The sequence below is a fragment of the Pogona vitticeps genome, chromosome 6, assembly GCF_051106095.1.
Source record: "Pogona vitticeps strain Pit_001003342236 chromosome 6, PviZW2.1, whole genome shotgun sequence".
Lineage (NCBI taxonomy): Eukaryota > Metazoa > Chordata > Lepidosauria > Squamata > Agamidae > Pogona > Pogona vitticeps.
This window is the reverse complement of record NC_135788.1, coordinates 88,624,279-88,652,149: the sequence shown is the minus strand read 5'-3', so window position 1 is coordinate 88,652,149 and position 27,871 is coordinate 88,624,279. Positions and strand designations below refer to the sequence as shown.

Sequence of the window (27,871 nt, the reverse complement as noted above, 5' to 3'; positions counted from 1 at the left end):
ACCCACACCTTTCTGGGTCCCTGTTGGGGGTTACTCTTTTTTAGGTATGAGTAGGATCACTCTGTTTTGGTCTGTTTCCAGGATGTGCAGTCACTGAGATCATATCAAAGTAGAACTTGCTGTTGTAATTTCTGATCTGGCTTCAATTTCCCAATATCATTAGTGGCTTAAATGGACAGCTTAACCACTTAATATTATTGAAAAATTAGGAAAGTAAAAAACTTCCTTCCTCTTTTCCTCCATGGGCAGAGGGAGGAAGCAAGTTTTTTTTTTTTAAAAAAAAGACAATTAGGGCACAACATACCTTTTAGAAAATCATTTTAAAAATTGAAGGCTTCCTCCAGGAATCAGGAGGAGACAAGAGGGGGCAAGGAGGGGGGATTCCCCTTTCTTTTCCTTTTCTTAAGAGAGGTGGGCCAAGTAGGGTAGTTTGAGGTATGTGGATTCAGGGATTGCACCAAGTGGCACACCGGATCTCCACCCTATATTAAGCAACCTTATTTACCGTATTTTTCCCTGTGTAAAATGACACTTTCCCCTAAAATCATTAAAAGAAAAAAATGAGGGTTGTTTTATACACAGGTGGAGGTGGAAGCAGAGGTAGAGGAGCAGCTGTGCTCGGCTGCCTCTCATGGCTGCCCATTGACTGCTGCCTCCACCGGTCTGATCGCCTCCTCCAGCGCCACTGCCAGGGCTCACCCCCAGCTCACATCGCCGCCTTGTCCCCTGCCCGAAGGGAATCCGCGAGTAGCATTGGAGGAAGCAATCCAGCTGCAGAGGCACCAGCAGTAGGTGGAGGATCAGTCTAGGAGCACCTCACAGCTGCCCGTTGTCTTCTCCTCCACCTTCAGCAAGGGTTAAAATTAGGGGGTTGTCTTATACATGGAAAAATATGGTAGTTTGCAAAAGCCCACTCCGAATGGCTGTCTGGTTAAGCCCTTAAATGAATTTCAGTGCTGGGGAGAGGTGGTAAAATCCCCCCGAGGATTTGTGATGGATTTGGGGGCCTTTATATTACAAGTCTTCCCAGAGGTTGCTCTTCTGTTTTTGTGATTTAATTACAAACAATATAGATTTTGAGGTACGCACAGATTGTTTTCTTTTCTTGTAAGGGCTGTCTGGTTCATTCTGACAGGTGTTTCTGTACAACTACAGCACAAATAGTTTAGTCACAAGTTTTGTAAGAACCTAAGAATTCTCTCGCTGAAGCAGTGCAAGCCCCATGTGGCCAAACATTACACTTTGAACAATAGCTTTGAACAACAATATACAAACAAAGAAACCCACCATCCATTGGAGCATATTTCAATGCCTCATACAGCTGCTTGTTGGTTAAACAGATCCCCATTTCATCCAAGATCTCATCCAAGCAGTCAATATCAACCTTCTTCTCTGTAAGAGAGAGCAGTATTGCCCCAAAACGATTCATTGAAAGGAGAAAGAAATATGCAACACTGGCTCAGGACTTCATGATGAAGTCCCATCACCATTGTAGTACCTGGACATCCAGATACTGGACCATCACTAACTTAAAAGAGCTGACAGGAAGTAACAAAGGAAGGAAAGCTGCTGGCGTAAGAAGCATCAGGCAAGTGCAAGAACCGCAAATAATGGACTTCGGATTATCCTGCTGCTCACCTTTAAAGACTCAATGATTTGTGAGTTTGCCAAGGGAATGCGTGCAAGGACTCAACTCTTTGTAAGCATTTGATTGGGATGTTTGCAAAGCTCATTCAGAAAATGAAAACACCCTCTGCCATTTCTTCTTCCCCAGGCCCCACAAACGTCACCCTGAGGAACCCCAGGGCAAGGTAGAGAGCGCCACGGAAGGCCCCAAAGAAATACTGTATATAATAATGAATTTTTAGAAAACAAGTGTAATCCCATTCATTGTCTTTTAGTAAAAGTAACTGTATTCTCTTTTCTGTCATTCAGAAGGAACAACGCATGGCAGAGTATTTGGCAGAGTATACTTCTCAAAGTATATGAACACAAATGCATACAAGTCCACATGTGTGCCTTTGAAAAATGTGCACCAACATGCTTTAGTAAATGGATATAAACATGCATTAATTGAGAAGAACGTTTTTCAAAATGCAAGTGTAGGAAAAAGTGTGTACAAAATTCCTACAAATGTCCATGAAATGTACCAAGAAGCAGCAGGAATACTAGGATTGATCATTCAGGTTTCTAGTGGCAAAAGATACCCTGTTGGGATATCACTGCCCTTTTCCTGGCCCAGCTTCAAAATATGTTTCTACTCACTGGGTAACGGAGAGTTCTCAGTTCCTAGGACCAAGGCAAACAATATATTCCTCAGAGTAAGTATGAGCAGTTTTGGTTGCAGAGCATTCAAACAAGGGCCCTTGCTTTTGTGAGCACCCTTCATCCATTGTTTACAAGATAGCTGGGCAGAGTAGATCAAGGCTGAAATGTTGTTCAGGCCAACAAAATGCTTACAGCCTTATTAGGTTAAAAGAAAGTAGTGTCCTGCCTCACTGGGTAGAGTCACTCTGTGGCCTAGAAGTAGACTGTGGCTGGAGAACATCTCTCTCTCTACAGCTGTAAACCATGATTCACCCCAAAGGGCAGCAAAGTACAGGTTATTTCTGTCACTGTATAGGGGACGGCTGCTTAAGAAGCATCTGGAAGTTCCTTAAAGTGAACATAAACACATCTCTTCTCAAAAGAGAAGAAAAACTTCTGGGAGGTGCTTCCTGATGCAGGATGCCTGGTGCGAGCAATCAAATGGCATTTTAGAAGTTTCTCCCAAGGAACGTTAAGCTGACTCTATCCCTCATTGGGGGCTTGGTTTCAAATGGCCTTTGGCACATAAAGGGAATTTAAACCTGCATTAAAATAATAAGCTGCTTTTAAAGAATGTAGATTTTTAACGTTCTTTAAAAGCAGCTCATTGTTAAATGAACCAGCCTGTGTAGTCTAGTAAACCACTTTTGACTACTGTTTACCTCAAAAACCCTGAAAAAAGGGCTGCCCTAAGTCAGAATTGACTTGAGGGCGCATTATTATTTGAGGGGACATTTTGTTTTTGTGGTTGTGGTTGTTAACAAACAAAACTATTGTTTTGTATCCCACTTGTGTATAAAGAGGTTTCTAAAGCTAGCTTTTAGAGTTAAGCTCTTCGTTAAGGCTTGCTGACTTTTATTATTTTTACCTGTGCTAGTCCATCACTGATGCACTGCATCATTTAGATTGTTTTTTTAAAATCTTTCCTTTGTGTGTTGTGCTGATCAAGAAATTGTCCACAGCTACAGTTTTGATTGGCACTATACACAAGAGAAAGAAAATGTTTTGTACATGCTTAGATGCTCTTAATTGGTTAGTACAAAATATACTCCAAGACCAAGAGCCAACTAGATATGCCACTAAGAAACAGATGACTGGTCACTCCCCCCACCCCCAACTGAAAGACTGAAGTAATCATTGGTGAATAAATTGGGCTATGACCCTTGTACTGAAGAAAGATGAAGAATCCAAACTGAATTGCCTCAAAATTCAAACTTAGCAGGGGGGGGAGGGGAAAGAGGTAGGGATCCTTAACAAAACTCATACCTTCCATCCTGTAACTCCCTACACATTTATTTAAACCATCGCCTTCACTTTCAAAAACAGTAGCAAAGAGGAACACTACAAAAGATTAGGAAGCCCCTTTGCCCTTTCAAAGTTGCCGTGTGTCTTATAGAGTAAGTGGCAGGTGTGGATTGCCATTGTTTTAGCAGACACTCCCTAATATAAAATGTCTACTCATCAGCAGTTACAGATTAGTTAAATCAGTGGTCCCCAACCTTGGGCCTCCAGATGTTCTTGGACTTCAACTCCCAGAAATCCTGGCCAGCAGAGGTGGTGGTGAAGACTTTTGGGAGTTGTAGTCCAAGAACATCTGGAGACCCAAGGTTGGGGACCAATGAGTTAAATGAAACACAACCCCAAGAGGCAGAAACAGCAGGCTATATGCCATCGTTATACCATTGTTGATATATTTTTCTCTGCATGCATGTGTTTGTATGGGCCAGGGATGTCGGAAAGTCTTTAGGTCTGAGCCCAAATCTGAGTCTTTGGTACCAAGTCCCGAGTTTCGAACTCCAAGTCTGAGTCTCTATTAAAAACAAGTTTTCCCCCCAGAAAAAAGGGAGTCTGAGTCATTAAAAAAAACCCAAACTCTGAGTCAAGTCTGAGTTGAAGCACTGGTTCAACTTAAGTCCGACTTGACAACGAGTCCCATGAGTCCCATGGGCACACCTGCCAAATAGGAACATCTGAAAAGGAGATTTTCTTTGGATGGAATTCTCCTTCTGCCCCCCACCCCCCACTTTTCCACAGATTGATTTAATTCCACCTTTACTCCATCCATCCACAATTATGTGGGGGGCCGTCTCAACAGTTATCTCATCCTTCAGGTTGTCCAGCTTCATTTTCCCATCAGCTGCAAGAAAGAAGGACAAAATGAAACCAGTTAGACAGAGCAGCCAAGATGGTGGAGGGACACGAGGTCCTGCAGAATGCTAAAACGAATCTCTGGCTAGTTCTTTAAATTAAGTTCAGTCCGAACACTACACACATGGGGGCTGATGAAAAGGGGGGAAAAAGATCTAGAGTACATGAAAACTCTCAGCAAAACTGACATGATCTTGTTGAGAAATTTTGCATTTTCTCTTTCTCACACCTGAGAACAAACCAGTAGGGATTTTATTCCCCAGAATGTATTTTGGCTTTGAGACTCTCAGCTCACAAGGTGGTGACTCATGGATCTCTTCAACTGCCTTGGCAAATCTGCTAAAGTGCACTATCTCAACTGTTGTACGGTAAAGGCAAAAAACCCCAAAATAGCAATCTTCTGATCTCACAGCATCTGTACTCATTTACACTAATTAACCTTGAAGATATCTGCTAATTTGCAACCGGATAGCTTTATATGTCACCACTTTTGATATAATGTTGAGGTCAAATTACACATGGCAGCAGCAGACCCAGCTTGGGTCCTATGTAAAAAAAATGCAGGTGTAATTGGAAGAGGCTGAATGGGAAATTTCTATTTCAAAACTGTTGCACAACAACTCAGACCTTTCCTGGGAAGTTTTTCTTTCCTTTATTAGGGGAAAAAAGGTGGAGCATGGCGCTTGTAGGGAAAAATTGATAGAGATGCTTCCAAATGGAGGATGTTTACGTGTGTCATCAAAATATATTGTGTGATCATTCTGCTTGTGATTTCATTTTTGATAGAAAAGCAAAAGATATAAAGTGATGGAAAGATGGGAGTTGGTAGAAAAATAGAGCAGGCAATATATATATCAATATATCAATATATATATCAGTATATCAATATATATATTGCCTGCTCTATTTATATCAATATATATATCAATATATATCAATAATGTTCCCATTTGTCAGCAAGAAATTAGAATAAAAGGCGTCTAAATGTCACAGAAAAATAAAGTAATGGTCGCTGCACATTTTGCTTGCATGATTAGCGGATACAAAACCTCAATTTTTAATGATTTTGAAAAAGTTTTGTGTGAACATGCAGTTCCTCCAAACCCTGACCATACTCATCAGCATTTGTATATCCTCAGGGTTCTGATTCCAAGGTATATGTGGCTCAAAAGCAAACCCAGACATGCATTTTCCTGTTGTCACTGTAACACTTCTCTCACAGCATATTCTCAATCAGTTAATTAATTTAACTTGCAGGATTGAGGAAGCAGCTGAACTGCTCTCACCCATTTCATGAATTCTCCCAAATTCACCTTTCCTTCAGCTAGAGGAGAGAGAAAAAGACTTCTGAGCAAGGAGGAGAGAAAAAAAATCTTCCATGAGAAATACAAAAAGGAATGCAGACCAAAAGATGGAAGCAGAGGATATTTTCCTAACTTTGTGTCCTTCAAAGATTTCAGACTACAGCTTTCATCATGCCCTGTTAGCATAAGCAATCACAATCAGAAGGTATCGCCTTGGAGAAGGCTGATTTTGAGCAAACTAAACATCCATCTACCATAAACACTTTACTCTGTTCTGGATTCTATTATTATTATTATTATTATTATTATTATTATTATTATTATTATTATTATTATTATTATTATTATTATTATTATTATTATTATTATTATTATTATTATTATTATTATTAAAAAAGACTGAAATCTTGTTACTTTGTTACACATGCAAAAGGCAAACAGCATTAACAGCCAGTCAGTTCTATTGGCAACTAGCAAGTTGTATCTGGGCAATGCCAGGACAATGGGTGCATGTGCCTCCAAAAATCCCACTGGTGACTTGTTAATTGCCAGTTCAAAGTGGCCAGATGTTACTATGTTTACCCGCCACATGTGTAATTAAGCAAGATTAGTTCAACTATTAGATAGTTTACTTTCTTTGTCATTTTTCGAACTTCTTTGTTGTTAAAAAAATGTCATTGCCATGAGAATCTGACTCTGGGGAAAATGTTATTCAATATTCCAGTCCGCCCTCCCAGCACTTCCTTTCCATCATTAATTCTTCTGCCTTTAAATACTTGTATAAAGGACATAACGGAAACTGAAACACGTCCATCATTATATAAGCTGGATAATGCAAGGAGAAATATAAAAAAGCACATTTTCAGACTCTGCATATACTGCCCATATCACAGAATCTATAACCTTAAGGCTGTGGAATTTAGCGATGGGGCTAGCCATGTTCATTCAGTACTGAATGCTAGATGGTCTAAGCTGGCAAATGATCTCAAAAGCTTCCAAGAACTGCTTTATCAAAGCAAATACTCACCGTCAACTGGGGTATTTTTTAACGCTTCCTGGAGTATATCGTCTGTGAGATGGATGCCTGCGCTGGTCAAGATGCCATCCAAATTGTGAGTACTAACCCTGTCTCCTGCGAACAGAGGGAAAGAACCCATATGGTCTGGCATGGTAAATGTAGGTCCTGTCTACATCGTTTGAGAGCTTAGCAAATCAGTTGTTGGTAACTTCTGCTTTGGTCCAGATCCCTGTGCCCAGAGAAAATGATGGGGTACACTTTACCTAACAAAACACCTGGCAAGGCATCTTTCATGGCATACTCTCTATGTTACTTCACATTTCTTTATGCAAACCCATTTATGAGCCCTTGCTTCAACTCACTTTCATGCTTGGAAGGTCGCTGCATAAGCATAACACTCTGTAATACATCCTTCAAGTTCACGTTGCCATCAACTGCAAAAAGGAAGGAAGGAAGGGAAGGAAGGAAGGAAGGAAGGAAAAGAAAGGGAATCTGATGAACAGTCTGTTATCTGTAGATAATGAATGCAAACCTCTGTTCATCTAGCCACTGTAAAAACAGAAACCTTATAGTTTCACAAAGGTCTGCCTAAATTATTAATTATTAATTAATTAATTAATTGTGTATTGCCAATTCTGATGTATGGTGACCCTTCCGAGAGTTTTCTAGGTAGAGAATATTGAGAAATGGCTTACCATTTTCTTATTTTGAGGACATCTTGGATTGTGCAACTTGCTCAAGGCTACATAGGCTGCCTCTACTCCTGGGAGACACAGTGAGGAATTAAACACCCAACCTGTGGCTCTACAGCTCAATACCTAACTCACTGAGCTATCCACCCAGCTGCCTAACTTATATCTCTGAACAATAAATGGTTTCAGCTTCTAATGACTATCTCTAACATACAGTTTGGCTCTTTTTAATGCTACTAGAAATTGAGAAGCTATTTTGTTGTTTTGGTTTTGGTTTTGTATGCACTTGTTTCTATACTGTGCTTCCTGTATTATTTTTTGCTGCCTATATTACTATGTTTTGCTTCTTCTTTCCTGCTTGTTCTCTGTTGTCTTCAGTCATTTTTTAAATATTTGTATATTTTGTTATTGGGTGCCATCTTGTGGCTGCTGAAGAGATTGGAAAAATTAGTGAACCAGAAGCAGAGCGCCAACTTCCAAACGGCGACTGAAGAGTGTGATCATTGTCACTTGCTTTTTCCACAAATTTCAAAATGGCATCTGCCATTATAAGGCACTGCAGAATGAAACAAGTTGTAGGTGAAAGTTGTGAGTGATAATTCACCATGTAGCAGTTCCTTTCCCTCTCTCACTTTTGAAGGCAAGGAAGATATGGAGATAAATAATAGCCTCCTTTACTTCAAAACTGGCTGTTTTCTAGCTGAGATGGAAAGATGGAGAGAAGCTATGCATTTGAAGGTTCTCCAGAACGAGAAAGACTTTCTGTCCTTGGGAACTTTCTTCAAGGTTTGGGTACAGGGAACAACCAAACACAATCTTGAGTCCCTGCCTAAAGGTGCCCTCCTGTCTCACAAATGAAACAAGCTGCTGAAGTTAATTTCAAACGTTCTTAGATCTAATCAATCCCAGAAACCTGCTTCCTACTAACCAAGTGGAGCTGGTCTGGGAGCTAAGGGGAAGCACCTCACTGTTCTAGCTGCTAGAGGACCCTGTTTGTCAACAAAGAGAAGGGACATCTATGAATTTAGTGTAGCAGCCCTTTTCCAGAATCACAGGACAGTTTCACAGTTCCTAATCCTGAGACTATACTAGTGGTTCTTAACCTTTGTTACTCGGATGTTTTTGAACTGCAACTCCCAGAAACCCCAGCCAGCACAGTTGGTGGTGAAGGCTTCTGGGAGTTGCAGTCCAAAACTCCTGAGTAACCCAAGGTTAAGAACCAGTGGACTATACTGTTACCTTAAAATTATAATAATGTGCCATCAAGTCATTTCTGACCTATGCCAATCCTTTTCAGAGTTTCCCAGGTAGAGAACATTCACAAATGATTTACCATCCTCTTCTTCGGGGGGTGGGGGGGCATCCTGGGACTGTGCAGCTTGCCCAAGGCCACATAGGCTAGCTTTACTCACAGGTAGAGATGTCTAGAGATGGGAAGGCCTTGGGGGAAAATGGAAAAACTGGGGGGGGGGAACAGGGTTTTTCCATCCCCCCTCCAAAGCTGTTTTATATGGCTTCAAAATTTCAAGAAATTTTAGATCTCTACTTGCTGGAGGCACAGTGGAAAGCCAAATTCCCAACCCCTCCTAAACCACTGAGCTATCCAGCCAGCATTGTTACTTTAGCTATTGCTTATAAAAGCGATAAAAGCTTAATAAGACAGCAAGAAGCTCACCAATCGAGCTTGCCAATATTAATCAGTATTTGAAACTCATATATTTCTCTAGATACAAAAAACAAACAGCTGATTTTGGAAAATGGCAGAATAAATGTCACGTTAAAATGGCCACACAAATGTCTCTGTGTGTTTTTCCTTCCTACAAGCATGTTGGAAATTCAATTGCATCATAAGCTTCCTTGGCAACTCACCATTAAGAGGGACATATTCCAAAGCCTCCTGCATTTCATCTTCTGTTAAGTCGATGCCCATCTTCGCCAGAGTGGAACTCAAGTCACCAATATGAATTATTTCCCCTTAAATCAATTAGCAGAAATCATTATGACATGTTATGGATATTTGTTCCCTTTTTTTGGGCCAAAACTGTCAAATTGGCTAGATGGCTCACTTGGAGTGAACTAAATAGGCTCATGTAGAGGTCTGGTATGCCATTTGGTGTGTTTCTTGCATCCACATGGCATTTGCACCTCAAATGACTCTCTTTTGTTTGTCTCCTGGGGTGGGGTGGGGAAGGAAACAACAATAAATCCCCTTCCTTGCCCTCTCCTATCTTCTCCTCCTTCCAAGAAGAAGCATTCTTCCCCCCCCCCCGAAAGGTACAGTGCATCAGTGCTACCCTAAGAGCCTTTTAAAATAAACTCTGCTTCCTCCCTTTGCCCCTCCATAGAGGAACAGAATGATCTTGGGAAGTTAAAAACTGCCTCTGCCCCTCCACACTCTGGGAACAAAAAGCCACTGGGTAGGAGGTATAATCCAGATTGGGGCAATGGCATGGGGGGAGTGTCATTTTCCCATGGAAATATATGCATGTAAGCACAAATATAGCATACAAAGTACCTTTCTGTCCCTTCAGTAAAATCACAGTGAACCCTTTCTGCCAGGGCTCCTGACCCACATCCCACACCCCACTCCATTTGTGAGGGAGAGTTGCACTCTCTATCATATTGTGTAGTCTGGTTTTCAGTGCACTATAGTTCCATTTACAATGTGGGGCAAAGTCCTGTTCAGCTGCTCACAGAGGCACTTGCATGTTCAAACCCTTCTCACAGGACGCTTGCAACATCTCTTGCCGATTGTGGGAGAAGTGAAGCCTACTGGAACAAGAGGCCAGGAAGCAGAGTAAAGTATTAGCTGAGGCATCAAAGGAAGGAGCCAGGCCTTGTCATGTCTCAGGAGTTGAGCCCGGTACAAATGAATAGCAAAAGTCCTCAAGCCGTACAAGTTTGCCCCATCATTCCATTCCTCTCTTACCTCTGAGATTTTACTGCTTTCCTGGGTGCCCTACCTAAGACATAACAAAATTCCTGAGACTGAACAGCAGAACTCTGTACTACTCAGCCTGTCAGCATTACAACACCACAGCTGAGACTTACCTTCTGCCCCTGCTATAAGTGGTACAGTCTTCACCCCCTTCACAAAGTCATTTAGGTTGACTTTACCATCCTCTGGAAGACAAGAAGAGGAAAGAGGTGCAAGTCAAAGGAGAAAGACTGAGACCTGCCACTGCTGTCGTTTTAGCCAGAAAGGGGCACACTAGAAGCTGCATGGAATGTGAAGGTGGCATATGACGCTTCAGATATGCAAGATAGCCATCTGCATGCAGACAATGTGATATAAAATAAATGCACATTAAATAAAAAGCTTAAGACTTCATTTTAGGAATAGGGAGGGCCCAGAATGCAAAACAACGAAAAAGTAGAACAGTGTTAGACTAATATACAGTATGTTTGTACGTTTTGTTTTGGAAATGGTATGACATAAGTTCGGCTGGCTGAATAGCTCAGTGAGTTAGGTATCTAGCTGCAAAGCCAGAGACTGGGGGTTCAGTTCCCCACTCTGCATCCATGAAGAGTCAGCCTGTGTGGTCTTCGGCAAGCTGCACAGTCCCCAGGTGCCCCCAGAAGAAAGGAATGGTAAACCCCTTCTGAGTATTCTCTACCTAGAAGACTCTGAAAAGGATCACCATGAGTCCGATTTTCCTTGATAGCGCATGGATTTTTTTTTATTATTATGACATGCTGGGGGTGGTGCAAGGAGAAGATAAACCACAGACCACCACTGAATAATGGAAAATCTTCAGCTGCAGGTCAAAAGAGCAAGCTGACAAAGGGATTTTTTTTAAAGCAATTGGCAATCTTATCTGAAAGTAAAGTGGCAATGAATGTCCAAACAAGGAAAACACATAGGAAGGTCATTTAGAAGGAGACGTCACTTCCGCTCGGGGGGATGACCAGCTAGGAGCGAACCCTCCGTATCGCCTAGCAAGGTAAAAAGCTATTAAAATGCATTTCTTTCTTTAGAAGAATGTTTTTTTTATCATAAATCCTTGGAGAGAAGGATAAGGAAGGCATATCGCTGATTAAAAGCCTTAAGGACTATGTTTTTTTAAAGTTATGAACTACTTTCACTTTCATGGCCGATTAGCTACTGGCGTTTTCCAGCTGCCCTGCTCCTAACGAAAAGCCTGAAACAACAATAATTATTTTTAATTAGAACTCTCTATGTCAAGGAGGAGGGATAAAACTGCCAAAACCCCCTCAGATCGCAGTTTGGAAAGATTGACGACACAACCAACTGAAGACGATAGGATGGACGAGGTTACAAGGCTTATAAAAGATCTGTCTTGTAAAATGTCTGAAGGCTTTGACAAAACAGAGCAAAGATCTAAGTCCATCGAAAGAAGCATTACTAAGCTTCAAGACCAAATTTCAGGGGTGTCACAGGAGTTAAAGGACATGAAGAGCAAAATTAGGGACCTTGGTGATACAGTTCAAGGAAATAAAGAAGAAATTGTGTCCATGGCTCAGCAAATTTCTGAAACCAATAAAAAGCTCATATTTATGGATGATAACCTCAGAAGGTCTAATATTAAAATAATGAACTTCCAAGTGCAACAGGGCCGAGATCTCAGAAAGGAGATAATGGCTTGGATAAACTCTATAATGGGCACACAGCATCTGATTGAAACAGATATAGAAAAGGCATATTTCCTGGGAAATCCAAGTAGTCTCGGTATTAGACCAGTGGTTGTGAAGTTTTTGAATCATACAAAGAAAGATCAATTTTTAAAAGCAATCAAACAAAAACAAGACCAGCTGGTTTATAGGGACAGAAAAATTCAGATTTTCCAGGATTTTTGTAAAGAGACTGTGAAATGGCGAGGATCTATGCAGCCAGTTACAGCAATTCTGAGGAAAAATAACATCAGATATCAATGGGGCTACCCAATTTTTTTGAAAATCTGGAAAGACAAGATTTTGTTTAAAATCCACTCCTGCGAGCAAGGTTTACAACTGCTGAAAGATTGGAACATTTATGAAGGAGAAAGTCAGGAGTTAATTCCAACCACAAGCAAAGAACTAGAAGGCTGAACCAGAAGGAAGAAGATGGACCAGTTTTTTCTTATATTTTTTTATTATTTTATTTTATTCTATATATCTTTTATTTTTTTTCCTTTATCTTTCTCCTAACAAAATCTTTCTTATATATATGTATGTGTGTGCATATATATATACATATATATGTTTCTCTCCTCCCCTCTTTCCCCTCTTCTAATTTTTGAGGTTCTTTTTTGTTGTTTTTTTTTAAATTAGCTTTATAGAATAATACCATTTATTTTACTCTTGTTCTAATTATACTAAACACACTAAATTTAGATAGTAAAAGGGGTAACAAAATTAAAATTACTAAAAACTAAATATAAACTCTTTAAAGGATTCCAGTAAGGGGAAGGGGGGAAGGAGAAGGGTATTCTTATTCTTATTCTTATTTTGTTACTATTGTAGTATTAAACATTAAGTAGAAATGCAAAAGTTAAATGAAAAGATCAGAGGCAAGGCTCCGGTCATGGTTCCGCCGGACGATGGTGGCGTCTCCCCCCCACCTTTTGCTCATGCCAGTGGTCATGGCATGGGACCATGGTGGAGAGGATACAAATGTATATGTTCACAAAATTGGTGAAGATCAATTATGGGGTGTTGTTTTGTCTGTTTTATGTTTTAGTTTATGTTTGGTAGGTTGGTGGGAGGTAAGGTTACACACGGGACCTATTGGAAAGAAAACTTTTGAACACATATGGGTAGAAAAATAAGACTTGCAACTTTAAACGTTAAAGGCCTCGGATCAACAGTGAAAAGAAGAAGAATAGAAGCATTGTTGAGGAAAAACAAGCTGGATATTGTCTTTCTACAAGAGACTCATCAATCAGAAAAAGGAGTCAATGAGTTAAAGATGAACAATATCGACATTTATGAAAAAAACTTTGGAACTTCTAAATCTAGGGGTGTAGCAATTATAATTTTCAAAAACTGCGAATTTAAAGTAGAAAAGGTAGTAAAAGATTGTAATGGTAGATTTATAATAATGCAAGGTAAAATGGGGTTGGAAGAATATACTTTGGTAAATATGTACACACCTAATAATAAACAAGGTGAATTTTATGATTTGGTTTTTAAAGAAATGGAAAAGGTAAAGAAAGGTTATGTTATTATGGCAGGAGATTTCAATATGGTTATGGATAAGATAAAAGACAAAACTGCATACAGTCGGAATGATATTTATCATAGAAACACAATATTAAGTAAAAAGATAAAAAATAACCATTTGAAGGATATTTGGAGAGAAATGAAAGGTGATGAAAAAAGATATACTTATTTTTCAGTTGTGCACAATACTTACTCTAGAATAGATTATATATTTACATCTCAGGATTTAATTTCTAAGATTGTTGATACTGAAATAAACCCTATTAAAATAACAGATCATGCATTGATGTTAATAGAGATTGAAATAAAGAAAGATTATAAAGACTCCAAAAGATGGAGAATTGATAATAATATTCTGCAGCATCCAGAAATAATAGAAAAGATAAAGAAGGAATGGCTAGAATTATGGACAATAAATGAAACAGGAGGTGCTAACCCAGGCCTGTTGTGGGACACCATGAAAGCAATCACAAGAGGAATAACGATAAGAGAATCGTGTAAATTAAAAAAAATTAAGGAGGGACATGTGAAAAAACTAGAAGAAGATTTGAAAAACTTAGAAAATAGATTTTTTACAGAAAGAGATAGAAGAATATTAATAGAAATTCAGGCTAAGAGAAAGGAATTAGATAATATAGAAATAGAGAAAGTTCAAAGAGATCTGATGTATTTAAAGAGACATTTTTTTGAATTTAATAACAAAAACTCAAAATTGTTAGCTAAAATGTGTAAAAATAAAAGAGCAAAAAATTCAATAGGGATAATTAAAGATCAAACAGGTAAAAATTGTAATATAATGAAAGAAAAATTGAAGATTTTTCATGAATTTTTTCAGAAACTATACAAAGGAAATAACATAAAGAAAGAATGTATAGAAAAATATATAAACGATAATTTAAAAACTAAATTATCGGAAAATGATAAAAGAATATTAGAAGAAGAGATCAATGAACAAGAGATTGCTGAAGTCATAAATAAATTAAAAAATGGTAAAACACCAGGTCCTGACGGATTGGGTCCAGAATATTATAAACACTTTAGCACCATTTTGATACCTAAGCTAAAAATGATTTATAATAAGATAATGGAAGGAGAGACAATACCAGCTTCATGGAAACATTCATTAACGATTCTCATTCTAAAACCCAATAAGGATCAAACAGATCCAGGATCTTATAGACCTATATCTTTAATAAACCAAGATGCTAAGATTTTTACCGCTATATTGGCAAATAGATTAAATAGATTTATAGCAAATTATATTAAAGAAGACCAATGTGGTTTCATTAAGGGTAGACAAATGGACAATTTAACTAGACGAGTATTAAATATTATACATGAAATAGAAAAAGAAAAAATAAAAGCAATGATTTTATCATTGGATATATTTAAAGCCTTTGATTGTGTTGAATGGTCAACACTAAAACTTCTTATAAGAGGTTGGGGATTTGGTAAAAAGTTTAGAGGTGTTATAGATCAATTATACTTAGATAATACTTCAGAAATAATAGTTAACGATGGTATAACGGAAAAGATCTTTCTAGGCCGAGGTACTAGACAAGGCTGCCCACTTTCACCAATATTGTTTTGCATGATTATAGAATTATTAGCTAACGCAATAAGAAATGATAAATTAATTAAAGGAACAGGTAAAAATGAAATGATTAAAATTAATTTGTTTGCTGATGATTCCTTACTGACTATTAAAAATCCATTAGAGAGTATGGAAAACATTAAAAACCATTTAGAAAAATTTGGGGAAATAACAGGTTTAAGGATTAATTGGCAAAAATCACAAATGATGATGTTTAACTATAATATACAGGAGCAAGACATGTTTGTGAATAAATATAGCGTTAAAATGTGTAATCTTATCAAATATTTAGGTATAAACATAATTAGAACAACTCAAAAATTAAAAGAGAAAAATTTTAATAAATTAAAAAATGAAATTAAAGATAAATTGCAAGAGTACGCCAAATTGAAACTATCATGGTTTGGGAGAATCACTTTAATTAAGATGAAAATATTACCGAAGATCACTTTTTTATTTAGGATGCTCCCAATACGATTAGAAGAGGAGGATTTTAAATATTGGCAGGGATTAATTAATGGATTTTGTAATCAAGGCAAAAAATCTAGAATAAATAAAAGATATTGGTATAAGGCTCAAAAAAAAGGAGGTTTAGGTATGCCCAATGTTAAAAATTATTATATAGCAAATCAATTAAGAGTTATTGGAGATATTATATTCAATAAAGAAAAATTAATTTGGTGGGAGATGGAATCTTCAGAAATAAATGGAAATGCTGAAGGATACTTGTTTAATATACTAAAGAGAAGTTCAATAAATCAGATTAAAAACCCCTTTTTAAGAAACCTGTTAAATATTTGGAATAAATATAAAGAGAAGTTTTGTCCCTTAACTTCACCATTAAAACTAGTGACTGAGACAGAAAACTTTCCTATAAATTTAAAGGATTTAGTAGAATTATTTAAGAATAAAAGGGTTGCAAGATTGAAGGACTGGATGGGTAACATGAGATCGAAGGAGTTGATTATGTCTAAACTGCAATCTAATAAACTATCATGGTATAATCTTATTCAGTTAGACACCTGGACAAAGGATTGGTTGAAAACTAATGGTAAATGTAGAGAACTTACTAAGTACGAACAATTTCTGTCATCACATGAAGATATGCAAGATACAATTTTGAAAGGAATAGTAAGTAAAATATATAATATAATTTTGGAACAAGAGGAAAAAGAATGGGGAATAGAAGGTTTAAAATTAATTTGGGAAAACGATTTAAAAACAGATATTAAAATAGAGGATTGGACAAAAATGTGGAGGATGAGAGTGTTAAGATTAATGTCAACAAGAATAAAGGAAAATTTTTTTAAAATCTGTCTAAGGTGGTATTTGACTCCTGTAAAATTGAATATAATAAATCCAACATACTCCAAAGCATGTTGGAAATGTGATGAGGAAATTGGTACGTATTTTCATATGTGGTGGGAATGTAAAGTGGTTAAGAAATTTTGGGAATTGATTTTTAAGGAAATGTGTGATATATTTGGTAAAGATATTGATTTTAATGCCAAAATTGCTTTATTGTCAATTTTTGATAATACAGATCTGGACCATCACTCGAAAGAATTAATCACTAATTTTATGACAGGTGCTAGAATATTAATAGCTAGATTTTGGAAAGACAAGAAGGATATTAAAATTGAAGACTGGTATTGTGAAGTATGGGACATTGCATTAAATGATAAATTGACTATGGAACTTAAAATAAAAAGAGGGGAAATAAGATGTAACAATTTCTATGATATTTGGGGTAAATTTGTGGAATTTGTGTTAGTGAAAGGAAGGGGGAAAGCCTCTAAAGAATACTCAATACAATTTTGGAGAGGTAATCTGTAAGAAAAAAATTATTATAGTAAATAGAGTCCCGTGGGTATGGGGTGCACATTAGAATTTAGTTTATAATAAGCACTATTACTTGTATTTTTTTTGTATTTTTGTTATGTATGTGTTCTTTTGTGTATTTTTTTGTATAAAATAAAAATTATCAAAAAAAAAAAAAAGGAAGGTCATTTAGGAAAAAGTTTGCTAAAGAAGGAAATCTCAAGAAACGAATTAATGACAGTTATCATCCAACAGAGAAGCATTCAGAGGAAAACAAAGAGAAAGAAGACAAAATATGGATTAGAGACAGTTGCTGACTGTAATAACTAAATGGAACTTCCATGCTCAGAGGCAATGTTTCCTGAATCAAAGCTTGGAAAGTTACTTTTTAGGAAATAACTCCCCAAATCTCCCAGTCAACACGTGGCATACTAGTTTTGGCAGTCTGAGAGTGGTACTAAATATATATATTTCCCTGACGCTCTCTTATAAACACCAGAGACTAGGGATAAACAAAGGGCAAGGGCTGTTACCTTTATCTTTTCCTAAGGAGCTTCCTAAAGAAACAGGTCGGGTCCATTAGAATCACAATGAAGGAAAACATGGACCAAGGGGAAATGAGGACAAGGTATACAGTATCTACCCATTCTTCACTGAAACTCAATGACTTCCCTTTATTTATTTGAAAAAATGAAAGCATGTACTGTATGTGTTATTTTATTTATTATTTTACATAATTACAAAAACTGAGTGATCTTCCAGACAAAGGGCTCTCAGTGCTATCATTAAAAAATGTTGTGCAGCTTTTATGTTTTTCCCTATGAAATAGAAAGAACAAGCTTCAAGAAGTTGAAAGAAAATGTAAAAAAGATTACAGACCGAGGTAAACCACATCAAGGACCAAACTATATTTGTAATAAATAACAAGTTGTTCCAGCTGAATTCAGTAGAAAATTTGCTTCAGAGATGTGATTCTGGCAGCCCTCTGTTTGAAGACTTATAAATGAAGCTCATGTTTACACCCAGAATATCAACAACAAAACAAAAGTTAGCTAATTTGTAAATCAAAGGAGGTCTGAAAAAGATTGTTCCATGACAATCAGATGTCCTAGGCATTTAAGGATTTTCGTCTTCCGACTCCCTATTTTCTGTAAGGTATCATTTGACCCTTGGAGTAAATCAGGATGAGTGATTGCACAATAAAAGTTTTGTTTGGGCTTCAGCCAGAATCTGTGAAAAAGAACACCTTAAGGAACATTAAGAGGAATCGTTGTCTCTCCCTTCAATGGGATACTCTAAAATCAAGAAGCATAAGAACAAGTGTTTAAAAGACTCACCATCTACAGCTGCATATTCCAAAGCTTGCTGAACTTCGTTATCTGTTAGGTAAATCCCCATGTTGGCCAAAACACCATCTAGATCGTGGACATTTACCTGACCCACTAAAAGATACATGATAAATGAGAAAATATTCACATCCAGACTTCTGGATATCCTGCTTGGTTATAAAATCACTTAAGGCTACTGTAATGGGATTTTTTACTAGAGGGTAGTTGCCAAAAGGGAGCATATGGATTACTTACAGTAGCCATGCTGCAGCCAAATATAGTTTCATGTATTAATGAGTAGCCCACACTAAGTATAAGTGGCAGGCAGCCACGCTGAAACCATTATGTAGTCTTGTACCAGCTCCCATAAACTTTCCATTTTGTTAGGCTTGCATTAACTCATTATGGTGATAAAGAGTTATATTGTAACTTCCTATAAAGAGGCTTGCAAAGCACCAGGGAAAAGGAGGCAGCTTCTCTTGACAAGCTTCCTTTCCTCCCTTCTCCCATATGAAAAAGAAGGTATAAAGTCCAAGTTTGGGTACAGTTACATTATGGAAATAAATTGGGAGATGGATCAGGCTTTTTGATGTGACAGTCATATGGTATTTGGGTTGGGGTGTGCATCCTCTTGGGAAAAACTTTTAATCTGTTTTTAAGCTGGGTTGTACGCGTTCCTATGGTTTTTTTTGCCCCATATAGTGACGATTCCAGATAGCGATGATTTATCTGGAACGGATTATCGTCGCTATGCGGGGCACCACTGCATATTGGTTGAAGAGGGTATGCAGGGGTTTAAAATTATTGGAACCAGGGATTTGTCCTGCACCCACCTGCCCACCCTCGTGCTGGCCACTCACCATTGCTGCTGCAGTAGTATTTTTAATACTTGTTGCACCTTTTAAGAAATGGATTTAAAACATCCTAAACTCATTTCAAATATGGGTTTTCTCCCTAGCGTAACCATACCCTTAGTTAATTATTTCTCAGCCTTCTGACTGAGGCAAGCAGTTCGCAATGGACTTGGCAACCTATCATCTCAAAGTCACAGTGTCAAAGCTGGATTTTGGGAGCTTATCTGGCACACCTTGTAAAGGGATGTGTATGCTTTCTTTGTACTGATTATTCACTACATGCATTTTAACATCATTGTATTCGATAGACAGTATTATTCTTTTATGCAAGAACTTGGTTTAGCCCTGGATATCTTTGAACTTAATTCACACCTCAACATTAGTATAGCATCATGGGGCTGTGTCTCTTCAGTGCTAAACAAATAAATAAACAAAGCTAGACATTCATATGTTAAATACACATTCCATGTTAAGAAGTGTGGACTACTGTGTGTGCAAATGTACATATTTTCTGTTGCTGTGTGAGGTTTGTTGTACATTTTAATTGTCCTGCTTTGTGGGAGGGGGCTGCTGAAGAAAAGGAGTGCAAAGAGCTATATAAGACTTCAGTATCTTCACTCCCTATCACCATTCTGGCTTCCAGGTTGTCAAGAGGTGCTGGCCATCAAACATAATGTCACAGCCACAGGGGTTAGAAACCCTGTTATATACACTTGTTTAAAGCTTGCTGAGAAGCTGAGTCCTGACTCCATTACACCATTCAGCTCTCCTGCAACGTGATGACATGCACAAAATATACTATCCTTCATTTATCACATTTCTTTTCATGCCAATTTGTTCCTTGTTATCTAATTCCTGTCCCTGCTTTTTAGATCTGCCGGACATTAATGCTCTTCTCAAATACTACCAGCTCAGCTGAACCAGTTTGTAACTCAACAAATGAAACCCACTTACTATCAGCTCGAGATGGTCTCTGTGTTTTCATCACACTTCCCAGCAATTCAGTCATATTCACTTTCCTGTTTTCTGCAGTAAGAAAATACTGGCATAAGATAAAGAGAGTGATGGAACTGACAAGCAATCAGCAATGCAGAAAACAATTAGGGTAGGAATGTTTGTGTGATAGAAATAATTTTCCAGTTCTTAAGCCTACCAAATAGAAATGACAGTAATACCTATCAAGATCTTGTACCAAAACACTGAAAGACCAGAAGGGGCAAAAAGACGAGGAAGGTGGAAAGCTCCCCTCCCCCAAGAAATTTCCCGACCAAAAGGACAATAAAAGGAGCTTGAGGGTAGTTGGCAGGGAAAAGGAAGGGAGTGGGAGTGAAGATTGGGCCGATGATGATGAATACATATAAAATATAAAATATATCTTAGCCTAACCACAGCCATTTTCCTTTCTGTAACTGCTTTGCTGCATGATTAAGTTTCTGCTTACTAGATAAAAACATAAAGGAGAGAGGCCGCTGGCATTCCGTTACTTGTAACTAACTGGTCTAATTAAAAGTCTGTCCTTGGGAAGCTGGATGGTAGACATGGGGAATGATTTACTGCTCAAAGCTGGGTTCACGCAGGAATGTGTACCAATTATAGAAACCCCTCCCATTTCTCCACCTCTTCTCAACCCCCTTGGTCCCGCTTTTGTGTTATGCCTTATAAATATGTATACTTTTGTATTGGGGCCACGCTTCTTCTCTGCATGTTTTTTGTGTGTGGTTTGCACCTATTTTCAGCTGAAAGTAAAATATCTATTGGATCTCTCTGTCTCTGGCTGATTGATTAATATGTTAGAGACAGGCAAGAACCCAGGGGCCCTTCATTTATTAATCTTGGTATCCTTCAATCCAGAGTGGAGTAAAGAGGAGCTAGGTCACACCCTATATGCAGCTCTAGTCCTCCATTGGGCTTCATTCACCTTCACTCTTTGCTGCAGGGACTCACCACAAAGGATCCATGAGAATCTGAGGAGAATGGACCCAGAATGAGGGTCACATTAGAGGGTAAAAGGAAGGACACTGTCCCTGCTACAGAACCAATCCTGGCCCAGCTGCATGAAACACAATTTAAGCACCTGCAAAAACTGGCCAAGGATATCCATGAAGGGAGGCTGAAGGTATATAGACTTTGAATTTTACCTGGTGTTACCCTATTGGCCTTCAGAAAGCCATAAGGTGAGACAGTGTTACATCCATTTTTAGGATGGAGAAATGGACGATGAGGTAGCAGCAGATAACGAGATTATTTAATGACCAGCATGCAAAGTGCAGACACAGGCTGCTTCAGCAAAATAATAATCTAGGATTTCTGGAATTAAGATATTACGTGTTTTAACAGAAAGACTTTTTTCCTCAGGCATACTTACCATCCATGTTCACATGTTTCAAAGCTTCTTGAAGCTGCTCTTGGGTTAAGTGGACCCCCATGTTGGATAAACATGAATCTACATCGGCTATAGGAACCATATTTCCTTGGGCAACTAGAGAGGAGGAGATAATGACCACAATTTGTATAGCTGAGGCTTTCAGTGAAAAACATGTCAAGGAGCCAAATCTTTTCTCAAATTAACTTGTAGTTTCTACTCATTACTTTACTAGTATAGTAGAAATAGAAGCAAAATTTAGGCTTATAATGGGTAAACATTAATAAACACACATGTTATTTCTATCCTCTTTGCATCAAAGATGCACCTATAGGAGGGGACAGCTGTTGCATACTGTAAAAGTTTAAAAATTCGTTGTATAAAGTGTTTAAATAAAATTAATTAAGGGAGGTATAGAAAACGTGCTCTTAAAATTAAGGCTTGAATAATAGTTTACTATAGTCACACTACAACAATTAGCTAGCTTTCACTGTATCATAATATTCCTGACAGCTGAACTTGTTTATGTTATAATTAATTTATTTATGTTACAATGTCTAAATAATTATCATTTGTAAGTCCTATAGTGTACTCTTCTGGTGATTATAATTTTTGGAGTTATAAAGACTGCAGAAACAATACGATTTTCCATTGAATAATTATTCTTGGAGTTCCAAGCTTTTCGACCTTCAGGTCCTTGGAAAAATATTACTTACAAATTGGTGGCAGGGGGACATGTGAACCACTGAAAGAATTATAAATAGCGGGAGAGAAGATGCACACAGAGGCATTTGGACACACTTCAATTCACATAACATGGAAATGTTTCTTCTTCCATGAGAAGGGTCCAGACAGACATTTGGGACACTCCAATGTTATCTCTTTTGATTATTGCTAGCCTTTTTATCTGTATTTTGTCACCCACTTTTCAAGGTGTAGCTCTATTTTCACTTACTTTCAGCTTTGGAAAAGCGCTGAGTCTTGGTCACGCCAAACATGAAGTCTCTCAGACTTACTGTCCCATCCACTGCAAAGGAATACATTAGTTAATCAATTTCCAATTAGAACATGCAAAATGATGTAGAGCTCTGAACTAATTAACTAATGTTGTAACTAATTAATCATCTTCCTTTTTATTGGCTAGTTGATTCATTGAAGGAAATGCCATATTTACTACATTGGTTTTCATTTCTCTTTTATGCTGACGTAACAAAAGCAAAATGACTTAAACATGTAAAAGTTTCCTGACTTGACTCTGTAATTAAAATGGGCTTTTATTCATTGATCAACTAAAGCTTTAGTTCATTCATCTGCTAGTAGTTAAGTAAAGCTGGTAACACTGGAAAGCAGAGTAGCCAGATTTACTCTCTTCCTCTGAGATTATGGTGTAAGTTGTAAATTTTGGGGGAAATTTCGCAGATGGCTAAGGTCAATTCTTACCATTCTGCACAACATACTTCAATGCCTGCTGGATTTCATTTGGAGATAAATTGAGGCCCATTGTGTACATGATGGAGTCCAAGTCTTCAATGTTCACCTTGTCCTGCTTGATGCTTTGCATTGCTTTGAGAGCTCCTCCCATTTCTGCACAGACAAGAAGTGACCCAATTAAGCCTCCAAAGGCAAGATTTACAAGAGATAAAGGTGACAGAATAGCAAGCTTTGAACTTGCCTACAGCTGTGGAGAATTGTTGGGTATGAAGCAACACATTCACGAATTCTTTCAGAGTCACCTTTCCATCCTCTGCAATACAAAACAAGACAGAAACAGATGACAAAGAAACCACCAAAAGATAGTTTAGGTCTACAGCCTTTGGTGATGCATCCAAGGCCACATCAATAAATACAAACAAGGCAAAACATTTCAATTTATGGGAGGGGAGAACCAGTGGGCCACTAGCACCATACAATCTTATCATGTGTGCAGGTGGTCTCTGATGAGGTTCAAATCCCTACCCATTTAGCAAATTCCACCTGCTATGGAGTTAGTCCTGATTCTTACTCGCTGCTAGAATGTAGGTTCCAACATACTGTAGGCAAGTTACTTTTCTAAATTAAGATTGGAGGCATCTTTCCCTTTCATATTTCAAAATGTTTGTTTTACACTGTGTTCAAGGGAAGGGACCCATACTCAGCATTTGTTGAGCTGATCGACATTCTGACTGTGCCTCCTAAATAGCCATCCGCTATACCACACTGACTCTCAAAATGTGGTGTGAAGGGAGGTGCCCATCTGTGCTTTTCTAGGACTGGATTTTACTTAGAGAGCCCCAAACCCCCATTGAATTCAGATTAACATTAGTGAGTAGAGTTTTTAATTAATCAAGTGAAATGCAGTTTATTTTTAAAAGAAATCTTAGAAGGCCAGTAGCATTCTTCATACTGACTTTTTGTCAAGTAGGTGGCTTCCCCAACATGACATTTTCTAAACATCTTGGAGTATAAATGCCACAATTCAGCTGCTATCTGGGAATGATGGGATTTATAGTGCAACAGGTATCGTGTGTTGTTTGAGGGTACTGTTGTAAAATATAATAGTTAGTCTTTAAGTGCCACATGTTTTCTTTAGTTTAGTTTTGTTTCTTTGGATTTTGCCTGATGTGCTTGCCCAGCCTAACATGGCTTCATTCTTCATCTGCTTCCAGCTAGCTCTAGTGCCCTCTTCTCTTTCAGTCACCAACTTCCTCTTAGCTTGCCTCATTCTGTTTTTGCCACCCTGATTTGATAGGGTCAGTTTCATGCTGCAGCTTGGGAATTTAAAACAGAAGACTCCTCACTTTCCTGTTTCTGTTTTCGTAATGCTTTCTCCTTCTCCTGGCTGTGGCCTAGACTTTACATGCTTTCACTGCTGATTAAAGCCCTGGAAAAACAGACCAGCTAAAGGTATTTGCAATTAATAAAGCTCTATAAACTACTGAAGTTTTGATCAGGTGTTAAAATAATTAGGATTTAATTACATTAGGTTACCATGTTAATAGTGTTTGGCTGTTGCCAGGTTAAAAGTTGTAGACTATCATTATTAATAACTATCAATTCATTTTACTCTCTAGAAATAGATGACCTCTTTCTGAGGACAGTTGCACTGGTCAAATTGCAGCCGAAAAGCTAAGTGATGAGCAAGCTGCCTTTAGCCTGATTTGGAATTTTGTTATCTAGGCCCAGTTCCCTTCCTATATACCTGGCTCACAATAACAGTTTTTGCTTAAGGCCCTGATCTCCACTCCTCCTGTCCTGACACCCTGAACGATGAAATGCTAGTGTCTCAGGAACCAAGGACCCAGGAAATAGATAGTTTGTAAGGGCATCCAGAGTCTTTATCACGGATGTCAACAATATTGACATCCAGATATGCCAGAGTATTTTTGCATCTGGGTAGCTGCTATGAGCATCCCAGGCACAAGGATTCCAAATTCCATACTGTACACTCAGATCCTGTCTTACCACCTTCTTGGCAGGACCACCCTAGAAGTGGATTAGATATCAGGAGAAGAGGTAGCTCTTACTGCTGACTTTACTACTCATACGATTCAAACATAAACACTGTCCTGAGATTACCACCTTGTAAAATACTTGGCTTGAGGAGGCAGCAGGTTTAGAGTGAGGAATGACTCCTGAGTGGTTTATCTCCACAGCTCACCGTTCTCTGCTCCAGGCAAACCAAGAGAACCCTCAGAAATGGAGGCAGCATCAAGAGCAGGTAGGAGCAGATAACTGATGGTATCCATCTGGCAGTACAAGGTTGCCCATCCTTGAGCCTTTCTTGTAAGAAGAAAGGTGGGCTACTCACATGCTCTAAATCAGGGCCTTGACTGCAGACCAAGAAGGGATGGGGCAGCAAAGTGAGCTATGAAATTACGCCGTTGGAGCAGAACTGGTAGATAAATAGGGACCACCTTGGTGGGAAAGTAACAGCGTTCCGTGTCTAAGTCGCACTGGCCATGTGACCACAGGAGATTGTCTTTGGACAAAACGCTGGCTCTATGGCTTGGAAACGGTGATGAGCACCGCCCCCTAGAGTCAAACACGACTAGACAAAAAATTGTCAAGGGGAGCCTTTACCTTTACCTTTACCTAAGAACAGGTTCATCTGTGCAGAGGAATTGTGCATAACACCTCCTAGAGGTGGATAGGTTATAAGAAATAACATTTTTCAGAGTTCCTCCATATTGCCTCCCACCGCTGCCGCATGTGAGTAAATTGAAAAGTTGAAATAGAAATTTTCGAGCCTAGCTGTCACACTGCTGTGCAATCTCTCTATTAGTAATAAAAGGGTGGATTTTTTAAAATACAGGACAGTTTTCTAACCTGTAGCCTCAGCCACACAAACTGACTTGACAGAACCTACCTCACATGGAATTTCTGCCCATTCAAATCCATCATGTATCAAGGTTTCTTACCATCCACCATGATGTTCTTCATCACGTCCTTCATTTCCTCCTTGTTCAATGTGATGCCAATGGCAGCCAGCACATCCTTCAGGTGAGAAACTTCGACTTTGTCATTTTTCACTCTGCTGACAAGGGTGTAGACATCATGAACAGCTGCAAAGAGGAAAGCACAGTGTTATTCTACAGCACAAAGTTATTTTTGTTTCTTCCAATAGCTGGTGCGTTTTCCTCCAGATGTTGGGTCCTGTCCTGATTAGAGACTTACAGTAAGTTTATGCACAACATTCACCTGCGTGCATCTAGATGAAGACTGCAAGGAGATGTTTAAAAATGCAATTGTTCCCATTCTTAGTGATCCTACATAGCACTGCTGGAGTGGAGGACATTTAGGTCTCTCTTATACCAGCGATCAACAGCAGAATTGCTCAGAATGTAAGAGAGGCTTTAACATCATCCCTATCTAAATTCTTTCCACCATTTTTATGGAATGGAATGAGGCTTAAGTGTCCTATTATATCAGTAATGGCTCATTAGTAGGGAAGGGGGTGACCCTTCAAATTCTAGGTAGAGACACCCAATTGTCCCAGTTCACAAGCTATCCACACATAACATCCCTGCCATCCTGCTGAGAAAAAAAGCTATGACTCTCCTGATTTGCTTTCTTTCCCAGACATCTTAGGAATATTTGATCTGACCCTTGATATTTAGCTTACCTGACAAGTTTTTGCTTCTGGATCCTCTCAAGTGCCAGCCCAAAGCAAATCGCACTCACCTGATAATTCATAGAAACGCTCATTGTCCATCACATTGACCAAGAATTCCTTGAAATTTGCCCTTCCACCTTCTGAAAAAAGAATGTATTCATGCATTTATTTCATGTATGTATTTCTGTTCTATTGACTGAGAGTGTTTGTATGTATTTCTTCAGCTGCTCATGTTTTTAGCTGTTTGAAATTTCAATTGTCTGCATTCTGTGAAAATTCAGTTTTCTCCGTGAATTGTGCAAAGATGTGAATTGTCAAGGTGAGGAGCAATTCTTCTTGTCATGAGAGACATGAAAAGGCTACTTTCACTGAGACTGTGATATCCAACTAAATTCTTTGCCTGATTTGGAGACCTATTTAAATTACAGCTAACTCTGAGCCAAGGATCAGGGCTTAGGCACTCTTTAATGGCTTCCTTAATTAAGGGTCCCATTGCAATCAAACAAATCTAACAAATGCTAAACAAATCTCTCTCTTTCTCAAAAGTTTGCACTGAGAGAGTTTGCTTGCTGCTTAGCTTTGGCTGCCTGGAAATTAGAAATTCCCCTCTAGCTACTGAACTCTTGGTCATTCTCCTCTAGGCTGTTTGTTCAGCATCGTGTGGCTCATAGCTTTGTTGGAATCATACACTAAGCAGATATAAAGCTAACTCACTATTTCCAGCAAGGATTTGCACTGTGAGAATCAGGAAAAACAACAACAACAACAACAACAACAACAACAACAACAACAACAACAACAACAACAACAACAACAACAACAACAACAACAAAACAACTGCAGTACTTACCATCTACAGAGGTGTTTTTAAGGGCCTTTTGGAATTCTGGGTTGCTCAAATTAATGCCCAGATTACTCACAATGGTCTCCAGTTCTCGAGTGTCAACTTTCTCATTCTTGATCCTGCCAAAGGCCTCAATAGCACAGCGAAGGGCTGCCGTGAAAGAGAGCGAACATACACCCCGAATGTGGCATCAGTATGGCGTGAGATGCATATTTCATAGGAACTAAAGTTTCACCCAGAATGAAACTGTCTTTCCAGTGGAAGGATTCCATTTCCCCCAGTTGTGGCCTTTCCAGATTGTCCATTTTGGCTGTGGGATGGATCAGGATACAAAAGTTCTGTTGA

The 27,871-nt window shown here is 38.5% G+C and overlaps 1 protein-coding gene across 1 annotated transcript in view; it reads right to left on the bottom strand.

Annotated features, from left to right (window-relative positions):
* LOC110081351 (uncharacterized) overlaps window positions 1–27,831 on the bottom strand; it is a 64,982-nt gene extending 37,151 nt beyond the window's left edge. The window contains exons 1-17 of the mRNA XM_078378729.1: window positions 27,762–27,831; window positions 27,533–27,676; window positions 26,751–26,822; window positions 25,988–26,131; window positions 23,263–23,334; window positions 23,031–23,174; window positions 22,546–22,617; window positions 21,594–21,707; window positions 20,183–20,254; window positions 18,384–18,488; window positions 10,521–10,592; window positions 9,339–9,443; window positions 7,140–7,211; window positions 6,787–6,891; window positions 5,711–5,779; window positions 4,358–4,444; window positions 1,288–1,392 (exon numbers count right to left, since the gene is read on the bottom strand). Of these exons, the coding sequence (XP_078234855.1) occupies window positions 1,288–1,392; window positions 4,358–4,444; window positions 5,711–5,779; window positions 6,787–6,891; window positions 7,140–7,211; window positions 9,339–9,443; window positions 10,521–10,592; window positions 18,384–18,488; window positions 20,183–20,254; window positions 21,594–21,707; window positions 22,546–22,617; window positions 23,031–23,174; window positions 23,263–23,334; window positions 25,988–26,131; window positions 26,751–26,822; window positions 27,533–27,676; window positions 27,762–27,831 (1,624 nt within the window). The remainder of the gene's footprint in view (window positions 1–1,287; window positions 1,393–4,357; window positions 4,445–5,710; window positions 5,780–6,786; window positions 6,892–7,139; window positions 7,212–9,338; window positions 9,444–10,520; window positions 10,593–18,383; window positions 18,489–20,182; window positions 20,255–21,593; window positions 21,708–22,545; window positions 22,618–23,030; window positions 23,175–23,262; window positions 23,335–25,987; window positions 26,132–26,750; window positions 26,823–27,532; window positions 27,677–27,761) is intronic.
* Between the last annotated feature and the right edge of the window lie 40 nt (window positions 27,832–27,871).